The sequence below is a fragment of the Sus scrofa genome, chromosome 9, assembly GCF_054392235.1.
Source record: "Sus scrofa isolate SSC_HxYL_T2T_F1_AM1 chromosome 9, Sscrofa_HxYL_maternal_Yorkshire_Landrace_v2.0, whole genome shotgun sequence".
NCBI lineage: Eukaryota > Metazoa > Chordata > Mammalia > Artiodactyla > Suidae > Sus > Sus scrofa.
The window spans coordinates 47704893-47719786 of record NC_139391.1 but is presented as its reverse complement, the minus strand read 5'-3'; the positions used below and the strand labels follow the sequence as shown (position 1 = coordinate 47719786).

Here is a 14894-nt window from a genome sequence, read left to right as displayed (position 1 = left end):
GACATCAGGAAATAAAACACAATGAAGAGGTGGAAAAATTGCGGAAGCACGGATAAAATGAGTAATACATGTATAAAGGTTAAAGCATGGTGGAGAAACTCATGCACATTTTGTTTTATAAATTTAACAATCAAAACTTGAATGCAAACAAAATCAAACAGGTAAGTAAATTATATTACGGACAACTAATGGAATACTCTATTGCCATTAAAGAAGATGATTATGACAACTGTGAAGTCACATGGGGGTTTAGGTGAGAAATGACAAAGAAACAATGGAAAGTTCAGTGGGAACATTTCTAGAACATCTTTCTCTAGTAACCCATTCTAGCTAAAGGAGCCTCAGATGTAAAGACAGCACAGAATGGTGGGAAAGTGGCATTTCACTCTTCAACATACTTGCACTATTGTCATGACGGCTTGGTCTCCTTGGGGGTCCCAAGATGCTAGGGAATCCTCTTCGCTTCCCTTTTTCTTCGCCTTCCCTATCTTTCTTCATACTTTGCTAGAGTCGAGGTACAATCAAAGCAATAAGAGATACATAATAGAGTGCATTTCTATTGCTGCTTTCAAACATATAAATACAATTCTAATGGCCAGGTGAAATAAATTGGTTAAATGTACAGGAAAGACACACATAGGGCACTCCTTAGAGGCTGGCACAGAGCACCATGTACCCCTCAAACTCAAGATTTCTTTTCAAACTCTTTAAAGCTGACACTTTTAGAAAGTAGCAAGGTAGTTGCATAATATATTTACTGGGAGCCTGTTCTAAGCAACTCATTCATCTGCTGAACAATGTTTACTGAGCTCATAATGTGTGAAGGCACTATGCTAAAAGCTGGGGATACAGCGATGAGGAGGTCCTTATTCTCATCCATGTTTACAACCTAACAAAAATGAAACAAAAACAAGTAATTACCAACCCTGACAGGTACAATAAAAGAAAAGTATAAGGTCATAACAGAGTTGGGGCTAGCTCTCTGTGTAAACCTCTATTTTCATTTTTTACACTGTCTAATAATTAGATAATATATCTGGATGTCTCACTAGATTTTCAGTTTCTTGAGAACAAGGACCTCATCTTACACCTAACTGCGGCCTGCCTACCACTTAGTCGCTGAGAAGGTAAACACTAAGAAGAAAAGCATTTCAATCAAATGTAAGGAAGTACAGAGACCTAATACACTATTATTATTCTTGCCTTACCTTGATTTTTGGAAGGAATCCAATCCGACCCCTCTTGTGCTCCAAATTTCGAGGTTCTTTCACTTTTACTCCCAAATGTTTCATGTACATAAGAATAACATATTGCATTGTTGAACTGGAGGGAAAAGGATTAAGTAAAATAAGACATCTGAGACGGGATGGAGTGTAGAATAAAGATATCAAATGACTTCCAAAACCCCAATGCTCAAATTCTTAGAATTCATCAAGTGAAAAATAGGGAAGTATCTATTCACTGTGAAAAGTAAAGGATTCTATTCAAGATACTAGAATATTAGTTAAATAAAATACAGGTCACCAGAGGGATGCAGTCTATGTTTTTAAAGTTAAAAGAAATAAATCATAATTTAGGACTGACAGCAGAAAAGATAGTTTCTTTTTTTCCTTAAAATTGTAGGGAAAAAATAATTATATTACCTCCTATCTTCTTCTACTGCCTGAGCAGTCATCCTAAAAATAAAAACATTTTTAGATGAAATATTAAAGTTTAATAAAATAATTGTTATTAAACTCAGATACCTGGAACAACAAAACAAAGCCAAATGCTTTGGGACCCACCCTAAGTAACTGTCACCTAGTATAAAACATAAGAAAACTTCTAATCCCTGAAGTAACTATATGCTTTTCACACTCATGTCATCAACTGTAAATATTTTATAGCAAGATATATTTCCAAAGCCTATGAATTTAAGCCATTGCAAATATTCGACTTGTTTTTGATCAGTTAGAAATGTTATAGTTACCCATTTTACTAATACCCAGAAAAACATACAAGAATATCATCTAAAATACCAGCAAAAATTAAAAATTCCACCTTTTCAAGTGTTATGACAAAATATATAGCTCCACACAACAATCTGACACCCTCCTAAATGTTCAAAGTGGATTTTATTTATTTATTTATTTATTTATTTATTTATTTTGTCTTTTTGCCATTTCTTGGGCCGCTCCCGTGGCATATGGAGGTTCCCAGGCTAGGGGTCCAATCAGAGTTGTAGCCACCGGCCTATGCCAGAGCCACAGCAACGCAGGATCTGAGCCGTGTCTGCAACCTACACCACAGCTCACGGCAACGCCCGGATCCTTAACCCACTGAGCAAGGGCAGGGAACGAACCCGCAACCTCATGGTTCCTAGTCGGATTCATTAACCACTGCACCACGACGGGAACTCCTCAAAGTGGATTTTAGAGAGTTCCTGTTGTGGCTCAGTGAAAACAAATCCGACTAATATTCATGAGGATATGGGTTTGATCCCTGGCCTTGCTCAGTGGGTTGGGGATCCAGCATTGCCGTGAGCTGTGGTATAGGTTGCAGATGCCGCTTGGATCCTGAGTGGCTGTGGCTGTGGCTGTGGCCAGCAGCTGCAGCTCCTATTCAACCCCTAGCCTGGGATCCTCCATATGCTGCAGGTTCATCCCTCAAAAGCTAAAAAAAAGGTGGACTTTAAGTATAATTAGCACCTCTGTAGAGAACTTATTTCTACATATATTTCTATTACTTACAAGACTTCTTCAATTTTGGCAACAATCTGCTCTGCACATGCCCGTTCCTTCTCCAAAGTTATTCGGTCCTTGTCTCGCTCTGCATCAAGTTTAGTCAGTTCGCTTTCAGCCAAGGTCAGCCCCATGCTACGCTTCTGCCTAAAGAGAATAGGAGAAATTTCCTGGGGTAGCCTAGAGAAAAACTATCTCCCTCTGGAGATGTTTCATCGGAATTTCCAAAGCTATGAATTAAAATGTCACAATTTTCTGTATCACCTAGGACACCAGAAGAAAAAAAATTCTAGAGGCAATCACTCAACAGAACCCATATCCTGAAGGAAGACACTTAGCACAGACAAAATACTAAGCTCAAATCCTGACAGCAAAGGAATGGGGACTATGGACTCTCAGTACCACACCAACCCTTTGACTCTAGATGTTCACTTAATAAGGACCATACGCTAAGCCAAAGACTTACTTAATGTATAACCTCTTCCTACCTAAAAAGGAAATTAATTCAGAATGACAATATTATCTATCTTACCACCAAGCTTACCGAAAATCTTCCAAGTGCTTCTGCACTTCTGGGTGGACTCTTTCTTGCATAGTTTGGATATAGTGGCGATGCAGATCCTCAGGGATAAGCTCAGGTCTTCTTTTTTCTGCATAAATAAAAGGAAGGCAAGCACCAGCTCTAAAAGCATATTCTGTGTATTATAAATGGTAATATTTGGTACAAACGTAACTTGAAGACAGAGAAGTTAAATATGTTTTATGTATTTCATCTCAGAATTCATATTTCAATTACCCTTAAATGCATTATACTGTTTTTCTGCTGTGATTCATATAACCTACTAGTCACCACATGACAGATAAAACCTTTAGAGAAAAACTTGAGCTACATATCCATAGAGATGTAATTCTCCAGCATATTGGTACTCCAGACTTACCTAGATCTACTGATATTTCATCAGGAACAGAAACTTTCAGGTGCTAAAACAAAAATGCAAACAGAAAGTGAAATTATTACTAAGCATTTTTCAGGATAAATATAAGTATTCATACAAAATAAAGATACAACTTAAATACCTACTTTTATAAGCATATCCATTCATAAGGTCATTTTCTGAAGGGTTCCACCCATCTAAATTTCACAACTCTGGAATGTTCTATTGTTTAAACTTCAAAATAAGCCCTCTACCCAAGGATCATGTTATAAAGGTAATATCTACAATTGTTTTACTAAATGACTGAATGCTTCTGTGTCTTCCTTATTCCTGTTGGCTTTGGCTTTCTATAATGAATGAATACTGGCTTAAGCTTTCTAGACTCATTGGCTAAGATAATCAGTTATACATCATTTGAATCAATATAGGTAAAAAACTATCTCAATATTATCATATGAAAAATTTACTCATACATAACCATGACTTTTACTTGCTGTATTTAGGATACTCATTTTACAACACCATGATATTTCCAATCATCTTGCTATGTAAAGCTAAAAAGCCCTCACAATAATAGCCACACTCCTAATGAGAAGGTATTAGATATCAGCGTTGAGGCTCTGGGATCTGAAATCTCTATTTCTTACATCTACATTTCTCCCTATTGAACAAAGGTGACTGTGTCATAATTTACGTGTTAGCTAGAATTGGTTCGCACAACCAGATAATTTTGTCCTGTTAATTTGGGAAACGTCTTGGAAAAAAATACTTTGCATTTGGAGAAAATATCTTAACTTCTTCATGTTTACTTTGTATTGTATACCTAGTTAAGTCATAGTCTTCCAGAATTTAAACAATTACCATAAGATCTGAAATTTTACATTTGAAAAGCCACTGCTAAAAATTAAGAGATTGCTAATATTTATTGGAAAAACAGTGAAAGGGACTTCAAAGTTTTCTCTTTAACTCATGTTGCCATGTAGTAGTTCGAATCAATTTTCCTGATAGCATTTCTAGCACAAATGCAAAAAAGCACATATATGTTCATTTCTGTATGAAGGTATTTATATTAAACAAATATCACCTGGGCATAAAAGAATAATTAGCAAATTAATCTATCAGGGTTCTTACACCTTAATATTAATAAATATGTAAATCATAAGCGACAAAATATAAAGTTTTGACCTAGCATGAAGCACTCTTAAGAAATGTGAAGTTCAAATATACTTCAATGTACTGTCATTTGTTCATGGGAGAAAATTATCTTTTTTTTTTTTTTTCTGTCTTTTTTTGCTATTTCTTAGGCCGCTCTCGCGGCATATAGAGGTTCCCAGGCTAGGGGTCTAATCAGACCTGTAGCTGCCAGCCTACACCACAGCCACAGCAACGTGGGATCCGAGCCGCGTCTGCAACCTACATCACAGCTCACGGCAACGCCGGATCCTTAACCCACTGAGCAAGGGCAGGGAACGAACCCGCAACCTCATGGTTCCTAGTCGGATTCGTTAACCACTGTGCCACTACGGGAACTCCAAGAAAATTATCTTAATAAATATAATGTGTGATATTTTGAACAATGGCACTATAATCAGAACTCTAATCCATTCAGTAAATATTTGACCACTCTGTCAGGATCTACTCAGTGTTGAGGAAACAGTAGTGAACAAACAAGACAAAAATATCTGCCCTAGCGGAGTTTATATTCAGGGCAGAAGAGTAGGAAAAGAGACAATCAAAATAAAAGAAGAAAATATAAATTCTACGGACAAAAATAACATGGGAAAGGTAACAGAGAGAAAAAGGGATGAAATTTTAGGTAAGTTGGTCAGGAAAGACCTCACTGAGAAGGTAATTATATTCAGCAACGTGTAGGGGTATAGGCAACTTTGTAATAAAAGACAAAGGAAACGGAGAAAGAGATAAAGAAGAGGAGCCAAACTGTTTATCTGCATGTGTGTTTGTTTTAAAATAGGAGAACTAAAAATTTCTGCATTATAATGTAAATGATTCAGTAGAAAACAAACAAAAAAATGATGACGCAGGTGAGAAGGGGGATAATTGCTAGAGTAGTATCTTTGAGTAGGTATGAAGAAATATAATCTGGATAAATAGGGGAAGAGGTGGCCATAGATGATAAAAGCAGAACAATCCCTTCATATCATCAGGAGAGAAGGCAGAACATATGGTATGATGCAAGTAAGGTGATATACCTGGTAGAAGTTCTCTTCTGTATACTTTAAATTTCTCAGAGAAATAGCAAGGTCATCAGAAAATAACAGGAGAGGAAGTAACAGAGATTTTAAGAGAAAGAAGGTATGAAAGAGTTATCAAAGAGAACTGCAAATGTGAAAGGACTAGGGACATGTGGCATGATTATCCAGGAAGTATAAAGGGCTGTTACTTACCCACAGAAAGGCTAATAATAAAACATATTTGTTTAGGAGTTCCCGTTGTGGCTCAGTGGTTAACGAATCTGATTGGGAACCATGGGGTTGTGGGTTCGATCCCTGGCCTGGATCAGTGGGTTAAGGATCCAGCATTGCTGTGAGCTGTGGTGTAGGTCACAGATGAGGCTTGGATCTGGCATTGCTGTGACTGTGGGCATAGGCCGGTGGCTGCAGCACCCCTAGCCTGGGAACCTCCATATGCCACAGGTGCAGCCCTAGAAAAGACAAAATAAATAAATAAATAAATAAATAAAGTAAAAATAAGAAAAAAAACCATATTCATTTAAAAACTTTATTAATATTTCTATTGGTAAAATCAAACAATATTATTATCCATTATCATTTATAGGAGAAAGATGTTTCCCACCACTTTTTAGTTAAACGTGTGCCTTCAAAGTTCAAAGAGGCCAACCGGAGTTCAATTATACAAGTATTACCCTTTGGATCCATATATGCATATCTGTATGTATGCACGTATGTATGTATATTATTGGTGCTCTCTTTTTCATTCCCTCATCATAAATATGCACATGTATAAAGCCGAATATACATATATATCCCTTAAAACCTACTGTGAGGATTCACAGGCCTATAACTAATCTAGAAATGATTAAAAAAAAGTAACAGTCAAGAGCAACCAATAATTGAGATATAACATAGATGTGGGAAAGCACAATAAAGTCCAAAAACATGGGAGGGAAGATGTGAAGTGAGAAGCCAATAATTCAATGCATTAAAGCAAAGATAATATTAACTTGGTAACTTACTGCAGATCGATCCAGGAAGAACTGATGAAACTCAAGGAAGACACGACGAGTCTCCTTAGAATTGGTTTGTTTATACAGGTCCGAATAGAGATAACAGAGCTGAAAGGAGAGAAGGATATGGGGGTGGGAAGGGCGGAAATCATGAAAAGTGCAATCTGCTAGATCCTCACTGAGTAGGAATGCTTGGAACAAGTAGGTCACCATAAACAATGCAGTTATTACCATATAACCAAGGCTATTAAAAAATTAGTAACATTTTAATCATTTTTCATATCTATCCTTTTATCTTTGGAAAACTGAAAGAAGTCTGTCCACTCATCTTGCTGAAGTGAAAAGATTTTTGGTATGTGTATCAATGTAAGAACTCTGAATTGGCTAAATCATAAAATAGATTACCAGTGTTGCAGGGTCAAACTGTGAAACTACATGGTGTAAGAAAACAGCCAAGTGAGCAGGGCGAGATTTTAGCAGTTCAATGCTCTGGAAACAGCTGCATTGCCCATTGATCTAGAAAAAGAAATAATTACACATCAGAGTAATGCCTATATATATATATATAGGCATTATAGGTATATATATATACACACACACACACACACACACACACACACACACATGCAAAATGTAATATCAGCTCAATTAAGCATAACAATCCAAATTTCACTTTGACCTACCCTAAAAAAATTTCAGATTAAAAAAAATTTTCACTGGAATTTATTAACAACATAGGCTATGGAATGTCTTCCTTTGAAAATTCATAATCTCTTGGGGATAGGTTGGAAGAAATTCCATCGTGGAAGAATCCAAGTCTAGAAGATGATTACCAAGGAGTTCACATGTCTACAAATCAGTATGCAAAAAACAGTTTAACAACACTTCTAAAAATATAAGGGAAGGCCTTTTGGTCTAATAACAAAGTAGCTGTCTTCCTTTCCTTTTGGACTGATTACAGAAATGTTGGTAGGAAATGGAGTTGTATGATTTAAAGAAGACAACTCCTAGAATACTTGTATATTTCCAAACTACACTGAATACAGAAAACAGCAATAAACTTAAGATGACCTAGAATCATATAAATTAATCTAAATGAACAATATTAATTCTATATAATCACTTTCAGAAAATACAAGAGGAGGAACACTTCCCAACTCATTCTAGGAGTCCAGCATTAGCCAACCATCAAAACTAAAGACATTACAAAAAAAGAAAACTACTATATCCCCCATAAAAAAGATACAAAAATCCTTAGGAAAACAGCAGCAAGTTGAATCCAACAATATTATAACAAAGAAAATACATTATGACCAACTGGAATTTATCCCAGGATGCAAAGCTGTTTCAACAAGCTAATAATATCAATCAATATAATTTACCACATTAAGGGACTAAAAAAAAAAAAAAAAGATCGTCTCATTCAACAAAACTCAACATCCATTCATGACCCAAAAAAACCCCAAAACTCTTATCAAACTGGCAACAGAAGGAAACTTTCTTGATCTAAAAAAAATTATCTATAAAAATGTATACCTAATATCATAATTATAAAAGACTGAATGCTTTCTCCCTAAGATCAAGAATAAGGCAAGGATGTCCTGTTTCACCACACCAATTCAGCCTCATACCAGAAACCCTAATTAGTGCAATAAAGGTAAGAACAAGAAATAAAAGATAGGAGTTCCCATCGTGGCTCAGTGGTTAATGAATCTGACTATGAACCATAAGGTTGCAGGTTCAATCCCTGGCCTCACTCAGTGGTGTTGCTGTGAGCTGTGGTGTAGGTCGCAGACATGGCTCGGATCCCACGTTGCTGTGGCTCTGGCATAAGCCATTGGCTACAGCTCCAATTGGACCCCTAGCCTGGGAACCTCCATATGCCATGGGTGCAGCCCTAGAAAATACAAAAAAAAAAAAAAAAAAAAAAAAAAAAAAAAAAAGACAAAAAGAAATAAAAGATAAACATATTGGAAACAAGGAAATAAAAACTGTCTCTATTCATGACCAAGTATGTGGAAAGTCCTCGAAAGTTATTTTGAAAAGCTCTTAGAAGCAGTGAGTTTACTAACAAGATCATGGAATACAAGGATGAAAACAAAGCCAATCATATTCCTATATACCATCAATAAACAACTGGAATTTGAAATTTTCAAAAATTTGTAACATCCCCCTCTCCCAAGAAGAAGTACTTATTAGGTATAAATCAATGACTTCTTATCAGCTTTAAACATAAAGCCATTTCTATTGGTCAAAGCTAAAATGAGCAATTAGCCAATTAATCTTAGTTCTAAAATTTTTAGCTTCAAATCTTTATTCTCCAAAAAGTGTGCATTTTCTGTAAGAAATCAAACATTTCAGAAAATAAATAATTGCTTTGCTTTATTTTTAGAAAAGAAGTCATCACCTGTTCATGTTCAGTACCAAAGTCATCATCCTCTGCTCCAATAATATGAGGTGCTATACGGGTAGAGGGACTCCCAATAAGTGACTGCGTGTCCTGTAACATTCAGAGAAAAGGAACAGAAAGTTATCTGGCAGTCAATTTCAGAAAGAGAATAAAACCAAACCATCTGAAAGACATGATTTTACATGATTGGATTTCCTTTTATTTATTTTCTTTAGATATTTAATTTTCAAAGTGGTTTTCACATTTTCAAGGCTAATAACTGCTTCAGCAAAGAAAACCAAAGAGTACTGATCATTTTTTTGGGGGGGAATATTTCCTGAAAATAATAAACACATTTTGTTTTAGCCTTGGTTATCTGATTCTAATCCCTCTCTGTATACTTCATTTATTATCATACATAGCTAAACCTTGTTAGAGAAAGAAATAAAGCTGGATTACATAAATAATTACAATTTTAAAAAGTCAGATTAAGAAAAGTGAATGGGTGACAATAGGACAAAGGAAAAAATGAGAGTAGAAATAAGACAACTTTAGCAGAGAGGTTAATACAAAGATTTCTATTAATGTCACATAATTGAAAGCAGTCACTGAACTCTATTTTTCATTTGAAATTCATTTTCATAAGTACATAATTCAGGGGTTTTAAACCCTGGCACGGTTGACATTTGAGGGCCAGATAATTCTTTGTTGTGGGGGCTGTCCTATGCATTGTAATATGCATAGCAGCATCCTTGGCCTCTACACACCCACTAGATGCCAGAAGCAGCCTCCCAGTGACGACAATCAAAAATGCTTCCAGAAATTGCCAAATGTCCCCTGGGGGACAAAATCACTCCTGGTTGAAAAATCACAGGCATAATGCAATAAAATTTTCAAGTAATCACACAAACACTGCTATAGAAACAATGATAATAAGACTGTAAAAATAAATTGTAGGTTAGCAAATAGTTCATCCACGTGTCAATTCACTTACAAAGTCAGATTCGGCATGCAAAAGGCAGTGTAGGGAATTAGTGTATAATGTAAAAAATATGGAATGTTTGAATACCACAAGTACTGAAATCAATGACTATACAGTATTAAGGGAAAGACAAAATTTGGAACAAATAGGAAGAGAATGAATTTGGCTTAAATCTGGCAGCAGCTGATGTGTAGGATCTGGAGTTGAGCAGAGAGTGAGGCTGTAGTGATTTGGGAGTCATCTACATAGTAGTTACAGTTGAAACTATGTATATGGACCCAAGTTAAAAATTAAACGAATAATGCATAGCTAAAATTTTTCTTCCTTAATTGTATTTTGACTCTATTGTTTGCATTTCCTAATTTGATTCTGCTTCTTTTACTTTGTTTTTTTTCCTTTGTTTTAGGACCACACCTGCAGCATATGGAGGTTCCCAGGCTAGGGGTCCAATTGGAGCTGCAGCTGCCGGCCTATGCCACAGCCACAGCAATGCCAGATCCAAGCCACATCTGTGACCTACACCATAGCTCAGGGCAACACTGGACCCTTAACCCACTGAGTGAGGCCAGGGATTGAACCTGCAACCTCATGGATTCTAGTCAGATTCATTTCCACTGAGCCATGATAGGAACTCCTACTCTTGTTTTTTTAAACTCCAAGGCTTTAATAATTAAAAAAAAAAATCAGGTGAAACAAAAATATTTTTAGCATATTAGTGAGACAACTTTTGATTTTATAGCTGATATGATGTTTCTTATTTTTCAACAGTCCTTCTGTTGCTAATAATATATGAATTACAATATACTATTAGACAAGGTGGTAGAGTAGAACTGGAGCCACTTCCTCTCACAAAAACACCAAAATCACAATGAACTGCTGAAAAACAAAAAAGATGGAGAACTACCAAAAAAGATATACCTAAAAACAAAGAAGAAGCCACAAAGAGAAAGTAGGAGGAGTGTTTCTGTGGTATAGTCAAATCCTATACCTGCCAGGTGGGTGACCCACAAACTGTAAAATAACTATACTTCAGAGGTTCTCCCACAGGAGTGAGAGTTCTGAACCTTCAGGTCAGGTTCCCCAGCCTGAAGGTCTGGCATAGGAAGAGGCCCTCCAGAGCATTTGGCTTTGAAGGCCAGAGGAGCTTGAGTACAGGAGCTCCATAGGACTGGGAAAAACAGAGACTGTACTCTTAGAGGACACCCAGAGTTTCACATGCACTGGGTCCCAGGGCAAAGTAGTGACTCCATAGGAGTCTGGATCAGACCCACCTGAAGGTTTTGGAGGGTCTCTTGAGGAGGCAGGGGTTGGTTGTGGCTCAGCGTGGGGGCAGGTCACTGGAGGCAGAGGCTCCAGGGAATAATCATTGGCATGAGCTACCCACCACCCGGGAGGTTGCCATTTTGGAAATGAGACCTGGCCCCACCCAAGAGCCTGCAGGCTCCAGTGCTGAGATGCTTCAGGCCAAAAACCCAAAAAGGTAGGAACACAGCCTGACCCATCAGCAGACAGCCTGCCTAAAAGGGCATCCTGGGCACATAGCTCCTTCTAAACACACCCCACAACATGGCCCTGCCCACCAGAAGAACAAGACTCAGCTCTACTACCAGCAGGCAGGCACCAGTCCATCCCACCAATAAGCCTGCAAAAACCTCTGGATCAACTTTACCTGCCAGGGGTAGATAACAAAAGCAGAGGGGCTATAGTGCTGCAGCTTATGGAAGGGAGACCAAAAACAGAAAATTAGCCAAATGAGATGGCAGAAAAATAAATATGTTCTGGATGAAAGAATAAGACAAAACCCAATAAGAAGAGCTAAATGAAGTGGAGACAGGCAACCTACTGAAAAAAGAACTCAGAGTAATGATAGTAAAGATGATCCAAGATCTTGGGGAAAAATTGGAGGCGCAGACCAAGAAATTACAACAAACATTTAACAAAGAGCTAGAAGCTTTAAAGCACAAACAGAGATGAACAATAAAATAACTGAAATGAAAAATACACTAGAAGGAATCAATAGCAGAGTATATGAGGCAGAAGAACAAATAAGTGAGCTGGAAGACAGATTGGTGGAAATCACTGCCATGGAACAGAATAAAGAAAAAAGAATGAAAACAAATGAAGACAGTTTAAGAGACCTCTGGGACAACATTAAATGTACCAACATTTGCATTATAGGGGTTCCAGAAGGAAAAAAGAAGGAGAAAGGGATAGATAAAATATTTGAAGAGATAATAGCTGAAAACTTTCCTAACATAGGAAACACTCATTGAAATCCAGGATGAGTACAGAGACCAATACAAAATTAACCAAAGAAGGAACATACCAAGCCACATATTAATCAAATAGACCAAAATTAAAGATGAAGAGAAAATAATAAAAGCAACAAGGAAAAAGCAACAAGTAACATACAAAGAATTCCCCATAAGTTCATTAGCTGATTTTTCAACAGAAATTCTGCAGGTCAGAAGAGAGTGGTACAAAATATTTAAAGTGTTAAAAGGAAAAAACCTACAACCAAGATAGTCTACCCAGCAAGGCTCTCATTTGGATGTGATGGAGAAATCAAAAGTTTTACAAACAAACAAAAGCTAAGAGAATTCATTACCACCAAACAAGCTTTACGACAAATGCTAAAAAAACTTCTCCAGGCAGAAAAGGCCACAGTTAGAAAAAAGAGAATTATGAATGGGAAAGCTCTGGTAAAGGCAAACATATAGTAAAGGTGGGAAATTATCCACAGAGAAATATGATATCAAAACCAGAAATCATGAGAAGAGGAGAGTATATATGCAAGATACTAGAAAGGCATTTGAAATTAAGATATCAGCTTAAAACAATCTTGTATATATGGAGACTGTATATCAAAACCTTAGGGTAACCACAAACCCAAATCTGCAATAGATGCACACAGAGAAGAAGAAAAAACAATCAACACACAACACTAAAGATAGTCATTAAACCACAAAAGAAGAGAACAAAATAGGAAGGGAAGAAAAAAGACCTACAAAAACAAATCCAAAGCAGTTAACAACATGGCAATAAGAACACCCATACTGATAATGACCTCAAATATGAATGGATTAAATGCTCCAACCAAGAGACACACACTGGCTGAATGGATACAAAAACAAGACCCATATATATGCTGTCTATAAGAGACTCACTTCAGATCTAGAGACATAAACAGATCGAAACTTAGGAGATGAAAAAAGGTATTCCATGCAAATGAAAATCAAAGGAAAGCTGTAGAAGCAATACTCGTATCAGACAAAATAGACTTTAAAATAAGGACAAAGAATTCCCATTACGGCTCAGTGGGTTAAGACACCTGAAGTAGTCTCAGTGAGCACACAGATTCGATCCCTGGCCTCATTCATTGGGCTAAGGATCCAGTGTTGCTGTAAGCTATGGCATATGTCACAGATATATCTTGGATCCAGTATTGCAATGGCTGTGATGTAGGCTTGCAGCTACAGTTCTGATTCAGCCCCTAGCCCAGGAACTTTCATATGCCATGGGTACAGCTGTAAAAAGAATAAAATAAAATAAAGACAGTTACAAGAGACAAAGAAGGAAGCTACATAATGATCAAAGGATCAATCCAAGAAGAAGATAAAACAATTGTAAATATATATATGTACCCAGCACAGGAGTACTTCAATATATAAGGCAAATACTAAGAGCCATAAAAGGAGAAATCAACAGTAACACAGTAATTCTGAGGGACTTTAATACCCCACTTAACATCAATGGACAGATCATCCAGAAATAAAATCAATAAGGAAACACAGGCCTTAAATGACACAGTAGACCAGATGGACTTAATTAATATTTATATACCATTCCATCCAAAGCAGCAGAATACATTCTTCTCAAGTGCACATGGAAGATTCTCCAGGATAGATCACATGCTGGGCCACAGAGCAAGCCTCAGTAAATTTAAGAAAACAAATCATATCAAGCATATTTTCTTACCACAATGCTATGAGGCTAGAAATCAACTATAGGAAAAAAATTGCAAAAAGCACAAACACCTGGAACCCAAACATCATGCTACTAAACAACCAATGGATCACTGAAGAAATCAAACAGGAAATCAAAAAATACCTAGATATAAATAAAAAATGAAAATTCAACAATCCAAAACCTACGTAATGTAGCAAAAGTAGTTCCAAGAGAAAGTTTTTGCAATAAAATCTTATCTCAGGAAACAAGAAAAATCTCAAATAAACAATCTAAACTTACACCTAAAGCAACTAGAGAAAGAAGAATAAAAAAACCCTGAAGTTAGTAGAAGGAAAGAAATCATAAAGATCAGAGCAGAAGTAAACAGAACAGAGACAAAGAAAATAACAGAAAAGGTCAATGAAACTAAGTTAGTTCTTTGAAAAGATAAACGAAATTGATAAATCTTCAGCCAGACTCCTGCAGAAAAAAAGAGAGGGCTCAATTCAATAAAATTAGAAATGAAAAAGGGAAGTTACAACTGACACCAAGGAAATACAAAGGATAATAAGAGACGACTACAAGCAACTATATGTAAATAAAATGGACAACCTAGAAGAAATGGACAAAGTCTTGGAAAGGCACAAGCTTCCAAGACTGAACCAGGAAGAAATAGAAAATGTGAACAGAGCAATCACAAGTATTGAAATTGAAA

At 36.6% G+C, this 14894-nt stretch overlaps 1 protein-coding gene across 9 annotated transcripts in view; it reads right to left on the bottom strand.

Annotated features, from left to right (window-relative positions):
* The window catches only part of ARHGEF12 (Rho guanine nucleotide exchange factor 12), a 156036-nt gene that overhangs the window by 33893 nt on the left and 107249 nt on the right, over positions 1-14894 (bottom strand). For all 9 annotated transcript variants that reach the window (XM_013979482.3, XM_021062982.2, XM_021062984.2 and 6 more), the window contains 9 exons: positions 9268-9360; positions 7266-7376; positions 6870-6968; positions 3659-3701; positions 3265-3370; positions 2730-2867; positions 1644-1676; positions 1209-1323; positions 399-504 (listed from right to left, as the gene is read on the bottom strand). In XM_013979482.3, coding sequence (XP_013834936.2) covers positions 399-504; positions 1209-1323; positions 1644-1676; positions 2730-2867; positions 3265-3370; positions 3659-3701; positions 6870-6968; positions 7266-7376; positions 9268-9360 — 844 coding nt within the window. The remainder of the gene's footprint in view (positions 1-398; positions 505-1208; positions 1324-1643; positions 1677-2729; positions 2868-3264; positions 3371-3658; positions 3702-6869; positions 6969-7265; positions 7377-9267; positions 9361-14894) is intronic.